The sequence below is a fragment of the Eurosta solidaginis genome, chromosome 5 (assembly GCF_040869045.1).
Source record: "Eurosta solidaginis isolate ZX-2024a chromosome 5, ASM4086904v1, whole genome shotgun sequence".
Classification (NCBI taxonomy): Eukaryota; Metazoa; Arthropoda; class Insecta; order Diptera; family Tephritidae; genus Eurosta; species Eurosta solidaginis.
In genome coordinates, this window is record NC_090323.1 from 180,226,121 (window position 1) to 180,236,875 (window position 10,755).

At 35.4% G+C, this 10,755-nt stretch overlaps 1 protein-coding gene across 1 annotated transcript in view; it reads right to left on the reverse strand.

The window, feature by feature from the left end:
• The window catches only part of LOC137253823 (fatty acyl-CoA reductase wat), a 51,859-nt gene extending 41,867 nt beyond the window's left edge, over positions 1-9,992 (reverse strand). Inside the window, exons 1-3 of the mRNA XM_067791337.1 lie at positions 9,406-9,992; positions 4,354-4,482; positions 3,164-3,283 (exon numbers count right to left, since the gene is read on the reverse strand). Of these exons, the coding sequence (XP_067647438.1) occupies positions 3,164-3,283; positions 4,354-4,482; positions 9,406-9,750 (594 nt within the window). The 5' untranslated portion in view covers positions 9,751-9,992. The remainder of the gene's footprint in view (positions 1-3,163; positions 3,284-4,353; positions 4,483-9,405) is intronic.
• Positions 9,993-10,755: the final 763 nt, after the last annotated feature.

Consider the following 10,755-nt stretch of genomic DNA (forward strand, 5'->3'; position numbering starts at 1 on the left):
CCAAGCACTAAGCGACGCAAAAATAAAAGATGGAATTTTCGTCGGAACTTAAATTCGAGTGATTCTTAGCAACTTCCCTGTCCCCATACAAAGCGCTTTGAGAATGCCCCACGCCCATTATTTTTTTGTATTGCTTTATTGCATAATATGAATATATATTATAAAATATTATTTTTATAAATAATTTGACATATATGTATTTACCTTATTTTGTCTATTTTATTTTGTGAGTCAAATGTGACTCCTGAACGTAGCAAAAACAATTTTGTTTACCACGTTCAATGAGTCAGATGTGAACATATAGGACCATATGAAATAATTTAAGTTTTCGAATCACAATTGATATATAAATATCAAAAGCGTGTATTAGTGTGCTTTTTTGTTTGATTGATGTTAGAATTATATACAAAAATTGAAGAAAATGAGAAAAGGTATCAGAAAAAAAATTTCGAAATTTTCTTTCATTTTACTAAAGTTTAGGTCTTTTGATATACGCTCACATAGAATTCACAAATATATAACGACACGTTCATACCAAGAAAGCGTCTTTAAGTTGTATAAATAAATGAGTCACACGTGACTCATAAGCTCGCGTGAGTCACATATGACTCATGTGACAGGGACAGTTGTTAAGTACCAAAACTTTGAATGAATTTACAGGGCATAGAAAAAAACCATTAAGAACTTTTAAATTTCATGGCTTTTTGGGCAATAGAATATTTGAAAATTGGCACGAGCTTCTACAAAAGTATTAGCAGAAAATGCTTAAATATGTCGTAAAAATTCACTTTCTTCATTCCCATCTCGATTTTTTGCCTCCTATCTGTAGTGATATGAGCAAACGATTTCACAAGGACATATTGCCAATGGAAAAGGAACGGCCGATGGAACGCGTGAATGCTAGCGGAATACTGTTGGACCTTGATTTAAGGTACCCTGAAGCTATTACAGAAGACAAGCGAAAAAAAGAGGAATTCGTTAGTAAATAAAATTATTTAAAAAAAAATTTTAAGTTAAACGGTTTTATTGAAAACAATACTTACATGAAATAATAATAATACTAAAAGCTAGAAATTAATTAGGTAGGTCCTAGGTACTAGTTATCACATTCCTCATGAAACTATGCCGTTCATCAGACAATTAAATAAAAGCGTTGGGCGCGTAAAATTTCTAAAAATGTGAGGTGTAGCATAACCTGATTTAGGTTCAGTTGGTCTTACTTATGATTATCAATAGAAATTTTATTTTCGAAATAGATATAGACTTCTATATATCAAAATGATCTGGCGAAAAAAGAAATTCATTTAGCCATGTCCGTCCGTCCGTCCATCTGTCTGTCCGTGAAAACGATAACTTGAGTAAATTTTGAGGTATCTGAATGAAATTTGGTATGTAGGTTCCTGGACACTCATCTCAGATCGCTATTTAAATGAACGAAATCGGACTATAACCACGCCCACTTTTTCGATATCGAAAATTTCGAAAAACCGAAAAAGTGCGATAATTCATTACCAAAGACGAATAAAGCGATGCAACTTGGTAGGTGGGTTTACCTTATGACGCAGAATAAAAAATTAGTAAAATTTTGGACAATGGGCGTGGCACCGCCCATTTTTAAAAGACGGCAGTTTAAAAGTTTTGCAAGCTATAATTTGTCAGTCGTTGAGGGTATATGATGAAATTTGGCAGAAACGTTACTCCTATTACTATATGTGTGCTAAATAAAAATTTGCAAAATCGGATATGTGCCCACTTTTAGAAAAAAGTTTTAAAAATCAAATTTTAACAAAAAATTTAATATCTTTAGAGTATATATGTAAATTATGTCAACATTCATCTCCAGTAATTATATGGTGAAACAAAATACAAAAATAAAGGAAAATTTCAAAATCGGCGTGGCTCCGCCTTTTCATGAAAACTTTGAATGCCATAAGTCGAACAAGAACTTACCAATCCTTGTGAAATTTGGTAGAGGCATAGCTTCTATAACGATAACTATTTTCTGTGAAAATGGGCGAAATCGGTTGCAGCCACGCCCAGTTTTTATACACAGCCGACCGCCTGTCCTTCCGCTCGGCCGTTAACACGATAACTTGCGCAAAAATCGATATATCATTACCAAGCTTAGTTCACGTACTTACGTGAACTCGCCCTATCTAGGTAATAAAAACGGGCGAATTCCGACTATGACACGCCCACTTTTTCGATATCGAGTATTTCGAAAAATGAAAAAAATGCCATAATTCTATACCAAATACGAAAAAAGGACGAAACATGGTGATTGGATTGTTGTTTTGACGCAAAATATAACTTTAGAAAAAATTTTGTAAATTTTTGTAGAAGAAAATGAAAAAGTTATGCAAGGCGAAATCAAAATCCCTTGGAATCATGGCGGGAATATTGTTCGTAAATAAATTAGTCGTACCCGACAGATGATGTTCTGGGTCACCCTGGTCCACATTTTTGTCGATATCTCGAAAACGCCTTCACATATACAACTTAGGGCTACTCGGTTTTAAAATACTCATTAACACCTTCAATTTGGTACCCATATCATACAAACACATTATAGAGTCACCCCTGGACCATCTTTATGGTGATATCTCGAAAAGGCGTCCACCTATAGGACTAAGTCCCACTTCCTTTTAAAACACTCTTTAATACCTTCCATTTGATACCCATATCATACAAACACATTCCAGGGTTACCCTAGGTTCATTTTCCTACATGGTGATTTTTTCTTATTTTGTCTTCAGAGTTTTCAGCTGAGTATGTAATGTTCGATTACACCCGAACTTAGCCTTCCTTACTTGTTTTAAATGAGTTATGTTCAATGGAATTTTACTTTTGAGTTATATATTTCGATACCAGAAATATTTTTAAGATGAGAGCTTACTTTAAGATTGAATTTCTATTTTCGTATTCAGTGAACCCAAATTGGTAAAATAACGAAGCATTTATTTTAAATATTTACAAAACGTAGGCCAGAGTAATTGGCAATAGTTACAAAAAGGGAGACAGCTTTTCGTAAAGTTCTTTGAAGTGCTACCGTTCTTGAGAATTTAAAAATCAATATTTCACACTAAAGTTGTATTCCGACATCGAACTGTTTTATTAACAAACTGATTATATTTTCAATCTATTTAGCTTACTGAAAATTTACCTTTAATTTTCTCATGTCCATTGATAAATCTAAAATCTTTTTCGTGCCAAATACATTTATATCGATAGCATCACTGAGTTTTTCGTTGAATTTAACCGATGCAACAACATTGAACACGATCTGAAAATATATTTTTTTATATATATATTTACACACCCTGTTAAATACAAAATATTTAAATCAAGTATCAACTTAGTAGTTAGGTTAGGTTGAACTGGCCGGTCCATGAGGACCTCACATAGACTGAATGAGTCCGTAGTGATACCAGAAGTTTGTTTTAACCACCAAACTGAAAAACCCTATCAAAAACAAGGACCTATGTTATAAAATAACTCCGTCCTCTTGGCAAATACCAGAAGCTTCCTAGGACTCAAGCCACTTGCTGCTTCTAGATTTGACAGCTGTATCACTCCTAATAGCTGGAGTCTTAGCCTGGCAAGCGCAGGACACGAGCACAGAACGTGCTCGGTCGTTTCCTTTTCCAGCCCGCACTTTCTACATCTGCTATCACCTAACTGCTATGGAGCCTAATTTAAAGGATAACCGTTATGAGTCTACAATTCTCTCTTTTTAATGATAGAAGCAACTTAGTTAGTCTAAAGTTGTAAGACCTACACATAATTTTCGACCCTTTACAGCCCCGCGCTTGAACCTACGCCTTTCCTGCTTGGTCGATCATGTGCACCTCTCGCCTTCGCTTATTCTCGCCCAGTCTATTTGGGACGCCTACGTAGCAAGCTTCAAGGGATGCGCCCTTTTTAGCTAGTTCATGCGCTTTTTCATTCCCATCTATTCCCATATGCCCCGGGACCTAATATAGATGTATGCTTCTCCCTGTCCCGATTCTCTTCAGAGACTGTTTACACTCTAACACGCATTCAGATGCTGTGCCATGCGAGATTATTACCTTAATTGCTGCTTGGCTGTCAATATAAAAGTAAACACGGTTGCAGCTTAAGCTATTCTCTTCCAGGGTTTCTATCGCTTTATTTACGGCTGCTATTTCCGTTTGGAAAACGTTACAGTAATCCGGCAACTTAGTAGTAGAAAGAGTAATATATAGTTTTTTTTTTTTTTTTTTGGATATATATAGTTCATTAATTTAATAGCCCGCCTCTACTTTATACCTAGTTTTCATTATCAAAATTGAACAGTGAACTTAGTCGGCAATCAAACCAACAGTAGCTTACCTCAACTTCGTCGCATAAAATGTCTCTATCTTCCAAACTGATACCCAAATCAATGGCACTGTAATCCACACGCACGGCATGCACCTTATTGAACAGCTCGGGCTGTTCCACGCGTATTGTATCGAAAATCTATTGAAAATAAATCAAATATGTATAAAATGCAAAATTTCCAAACTTTCCAAATATATCATTAATCATATTATGCATTATGCACTTAAAAGTGAAAAAACAAAATTTCTTAAAATTAAAAATTGATTGAAAAATATTCATATTTGCTGGGCTTGGATCGACAAAAGGAAATATGTGAAAATTGATCTAACTTTGGTGCAACTTTCTAGCCTTAACCCTAGAAAGATAATGTTGTTTTTTACCCCTGGAAAGATAACGATACGTTATAATGACGTATCTCCTTTTAATGGATTTTAAGCTTCCTAAAAATATATAAATTGTTTGTCTTTTAACTGAGATCATTTATTTCATTAATTTTCAGTCCATTGTGAAACATGTAATCATAAAATTAAAGATAATATAAAATTATTGAAGCAATTCATTTTTTTTCATAAAAAGTAGCAAAAATAAGGCAGTCTTCATGAAAAGGCACAATTTTCGTTCTTAAATCTAGGTTAACAAATTGTTTTTACTTTGTTTACAAAATAACTCTTTGTATATTGTTTTAGAACAAAAAAAAAAAATAATAATAAAGTCAAGCAATATTATATGCACGCGTTGCAAACTTGATTCTGGTGCTCCCCACACACGGGCTTTTTGCACTTAGCACATTCTTTTTTCGACATGCGTCTTATTTTGGAAGGACAAAAACCGCAGTATTTTCTTTTTTTCGGATTGCTACTACCTCCGGGATCATTCCCAATATCAATTGGGTCTTCTTGTTGGGTAGCACTGACTCCGTCACCGGAATTTTATAAAGCGACTTCAATAGTGTTGCACAAAGTTCTTGACAATGTGGGTACTTCAAGTCTTTTTTTCATCCATGGATTTATTAGCGAAGCACAGAGTTTTTTCTTATAATCCTTACGTGTTAAAGGTTTCTGGTTAATACTTATCATGTTATGGCAATATATTACATATGAGTTAAGGAATGCTATATTTAGCATGCCATAAAAACTGCCATCGGCCACCTATTAGTTTTTCGCGAAGACGACATTACGGAACACATTTGATCTAGAGTGTCCACCCCCCTCCCCCCCCCCCCCCCCCCTCCTTCGTTTGGTTGTAGTACAATATCATATCTGGTTTTCCACTTGTGTTATCAATAGTACCCTTCTCATTATTAGATGACAGCAAGTATACTATTTTGGACGGCTTTGGCTTGTATGAAACTAGGGTTAAGGGGCCATCATAGCAAAACTTCGAAGTTCCAACAGGTCGAGCTCGTGAATTTTTCATCTCTTCAGGTATTTCACGTTTGTTTGATCTAACGGTGCCGACAAGAGTCAATTCGTCAAATCTTTAGCAAGTGGGATCGATGTGAACCAATTATCGCAGGTAATACATCTGCATGTACCTTCTATAGGCCGTGAAAGTTGTTTTACATAGTACTCACCTAAAGGAAGATTGCTGGTTGTCGTTGTTTTTCCAAGATACGGAATTGCATTAGACATATATTTTGTAGAACTGTTGCATATCATAGGTATTTTTATTCCATACTTTTTCGGTTTATTAGGAATAAACATTTTAAAAGGGCACCGTCCACGGAATCCCAAAAGCTGTTCGTCGATTGTTGTGTGTGAGCCAGGGATGTAGCTAGATTGGCATTGTTTTATAAAAATATTCCATATATTTCTGATAGGAGTGAATGCATCGTTTAGTCGAAGTGATGGGCGTAATGCTTTGTAATCCATTCTTAGATGCCTGATCAGATAGTCCAACCTATCTCTGCTCATAGTAGCCGTATACCTTGTTCCACAGTATGAGGCATTGAACAATTCTTCAGTAGTATGGTGATTGTCTTTTAAAACCGCGGTCAGTATTAGTATTCCAATGAAAGCACGTATCTCATCGATATTTATTTCTACAAATATGGCAGAAGTAATATGGCCACGACGATTTTGTATAATTTCGGTGTTTGTCCAGCGAACCACTTCTGAAATAATCTCATCCGTAAAAAATATGTTGAAGCACTCCAGAGGTTCATAAAACGATTTGTTCTGCCGGGTAGGTCCTCTTGCAGTTCGAACTATGTTTATAACTGCGTATCGGGAAGAACTACTTCCTTTTGTTGTACTCCAACAGTGTCCACTTTTACTCCTTAGCGTTGGTACGGAATCTGTTATAATGCGCCCATCAGAAGTAATTGTGTCAGGTGTTTCAGATCCCGTCATACTCTCATTTGGACTGTCAACGAATTGATCTTCAAAATCACTTTGAACATTGTCCTCAAGTGATACATCATCCGTTTCACTTCCTTGATCAGATGAAATCGATTCATTATCTAACTCTTCCAAAAGAGCAGCTATTTGTGAGTCATCAAGTGAATTTGAAGATGCCATTATATATTTTAGCAAATTAAATCTAAAAACCAAAAACCAATCACTAATCTAGTAAGCCGAACACAAAAAAGCAAATAAAACATACATGCAACAAGTCACACTAAAGATAACGATACGTATTTTCGACGTACGATTTGACCATAACTCAGATAAGAAAATACTCACCGCAAAAAATCAACCACCACCAATAAGCTGCTGCTACCGACTGAGATAAATAAGCGCAAGAAGTTGCTCAGTAAACAAATAAAAATGTGAGAGCATACAAAAAAATGTGTACGTCGTTTCGACGTACGTTATCTTTCTAGGGTTAAACTTCTAATGCATTTCTTATACCCCTCTTTTTTACCGAACAAATTTTTTTCTCACGTCCTTTTTCCTCACTCCATTCTCTGTCTTGACAATTAGATGCCTCGGTTTTTTTTTATATTGGGCGTTGTGGTACCTCTACCCTGAAGTGCTTCAATGAAAAGAGGCTAATAAAGCAATCTTCAATTGAAAACATAATCTTCATTTTGCTTACAGCACCGCAACAATTATTAAGTGTGGCATTATCGATTTTTGGTGTTAGGAACCAAAAATTCCCATATCTATTTTTTGAGCCTCTATAGAGAAATCTTAAATTTGGCCGGTGTATGACAACTATTAGCCTACTCAAATTGGGACTAAAATTTATATGCGATATTTTTAACTAAAGGGCTCGGGTCGGTTTGATGGAAAATATAAAAATCGTTTATTTGATTTAGAACGACCACCCTAATATATATTTTCATTTATCCTATTATTTTCCATTAATTTGATTCCCCTGTTTCAAAGTTTGTTTCGTAAACGCTCTTAACCAAAAAATAGTTTGAGATCAGAAAGCTTTGAAAAAATTCCAAATTTTGGCTTTGTCTTAAAACAGGACCAACTGAAATTACTTTACTCTTGTAATGTTCTAAAATGAGCTTTTTTATATCCAGTCATTCAATTTCTTTTAGAAAATAGCACGAGGTTTTTGGGACCAACACTTTTTGTTGCGTTTGGATATAATAGCTTTGCTTCTCCTTGAAAAAAAAGGTACCGCTACGATTCCATTTTGGCAACATGTCTTTGCTGCTTGGATCCTAAATGGCAACGCGTGCATCTCTTTTCACGCGAAGCCTGATTGGAACATATTCAGTGTAATCAAGGAAGACGCAGTTATATAAAATGAGGCCATACGACCAACACTCAGGCTGCGCCGAGGCGCTTAGCACAGTTGCACTTGGTTTTCTGAATGGCCGTAAAGAAGTGCATGAAGTTCTGCCATTTGGGTGTTTTTGGAGTTCCCCCCCCCCCCCCCCCCCTTAATTCATTTTTTATAATCTGAATATCCGATTAAGTTTCTTAGTATGCGAGGTTTTTACCATGCATGGTTCCAAAAATAAAGGTTGGGTTTGATGAATACTCAAATAAGTTATTTGAAATATAGACCCCAAAGTGCTTTCCCTTTATTTTATCAATAAACTCCCGTCGTCATGACTTTTTGGATGGCCATATGTAAGCAAGTAGGCTTTCAAAACCCTCGATATGAAGTTTCCATGACAGCTCGGGATCTAGAAAAGAAATAGTCGTTAACAGCCAAAAAGCCGAATAATACCCAGGTTTTGTCTCTCTGAACGTAAAATTCGTCAGAGAACTAATTGTCATGAGTTTAATACCCGAGTATTACAAGGCTGCCTGCTTCCCCAAATGTATCGTTTATTAGCTTAACAAACGGTTTGTGCAGGAAAGATATTAGCTAATGCGCCGGTTGTCTTTAAGGCACAGACGACTCGTCTTTCCATATATTGAAAGGTAGACGACGCAAACCATCTTGCTAAAATGTGTTATACGATCTGTCAGTCATTTCTGGAGTCCTTTTCTGTTCCATTTGCAACATAGAAGAAAATATCCCATCTTGACTTAAGGTTCGCGACGGGTTTCGCCGCCCATGCAATTTTGATTTTAGTGAATTCAAATATCTTAATAATAACTAGATCCTTTAAAAAATAATTATTGAGGCAGTGATTAATCGACAAAAGTTGGTTTACGATTTCAATAATCGTTCTTCTACCCTTAATTAATGAACTCAGCTAATTTTGTTTGAGAAAAAACTTAAAATAATCAAAAGATCATCACTATCGTATTTATAAACGATTACAGACTCTAATGTACACTGTGATGTATAAAGTGCGGGTTGGAGGAGGAAACGATCGAGCACGTTCTGTATTCGTGCCCTGCGCCTGCCAGCCTAAGACTCCAGTTATTAGGAGTGATACAGCTGTCAGATCCAAAGGCAGCAAGTGGCTTAAGTTCTAGGAAGTTTTAAGTATTTGCCAAGAGGACGGAGTTATTTTATAACATAGGTGCTGATTTTTGATAAGGTTTTTCAATTTGGTCATTAAAACAAACTTCTGGTAACACTAAGGACGCATTTAGTCTATGCGAGGTCCTCATGGACCCGCCAGTTCAACCTAACCTAACTTAACACACTATAATACTTATCGCACCGCACTGACATGAATAAAAAACTTTTACGTACCGATTCATTGAAAAACTTTTCCAAACGTTCCTCCACGCTCATATTATCTTTACAACGAATTAACATGTAAATTTTACGTAATTCAAATGCACGCAACAATTTCTGTGTAAGTACTTTACCAACAAATCCAGTGCCTCCTGTTATAAGAATGGTGGCATTTTGATAAAAATCACTAATTGGTGTTGGCGTTGTATTATCATCGACGTCGGTGCTTGTGCTGTTATTGGCATTAGTGCTTATGACTGCTGCTGTTGTTGTTGTTATTAGATTTGTTGGTGCTCCAACAATAATTTCCTCATTACGCAGGCAGTCTGTGGTGTTTTCAGTGTTGTAAATGTTATTCATTTTTGTTGTTTTATATGTATTAACATCGCCTGCAGCTGATATATCACTATGGAAATTATTTTGCGTAGCTTTGTTTGTATTTCTTATTTTTTTAGCGGTTTGGCCATTGGTAATATTGATGAGGCTATTGTATTAAAAGGTGTATTGATTTCAGCACAACCACCAATATAATCTGCCAGTTTATTTTGAAGAATGTTAGTATCTAATATCGGCGTTGATGTTGAGTACAGTTTTTTTTTTGTTCTGAAGTGCTATGAATAGAAAAAAAAAATCCCATCAAGTTAATTGTCTCAAAATGATTATGTCAAGCTGTTAGAATAGCTCAAGAGCTGGCATGAGAAATTTGAAATGGCTTCAGCAACGCAAAATTTTTTAGATTGAGTTGCATTTTAGTTATGAAAATTATGCTTATAGTACTCTCAGTACTGGGAGCGTAGGAGTAAGTGTGGTCACCACAAGGCAAAATACGTCAACGAGGGTAAAGGAGAAGAAAGAAATTTTTTCGAGAGGAAAAAAAAGATTTTAAGTTGAAACCGAATTCGGAACTTGAATCAGATGGTGTGTTACCAATTTATTATCGAAACGTTAGCGACTCACCATCGGCGAAGAACTATTTATTTTTTATCGATTTTTTCAAGAAGAGTTATCAATGTGTTATCAAAATTTTATATATTTGTTATCGAAAATTCGTCGGTTTGTAATTGGATTGTTATAAATATTTTTTAACTGTTAACGAGAGCTTATCAATTTGCTAAAGAAAATTTATCGATTTCTTATCGAAAATTTATCAATAAGTTATCAAACGCATATCGCTTTGCCATCGAAAAAGTATCGATTTTTTTAGAAGCATATACCTACGATCAGCGATTAACCTATTTTTTATGGAAAGATTGTCGGTTATACTTAGAAAATTTATCAATTTTTTTTAAGTTTTGGCTTGTTATCGATATTTTATCGGCATGCTTTCGAAAATTTTTATCGATTTTTGACGACGAATCACAGGTT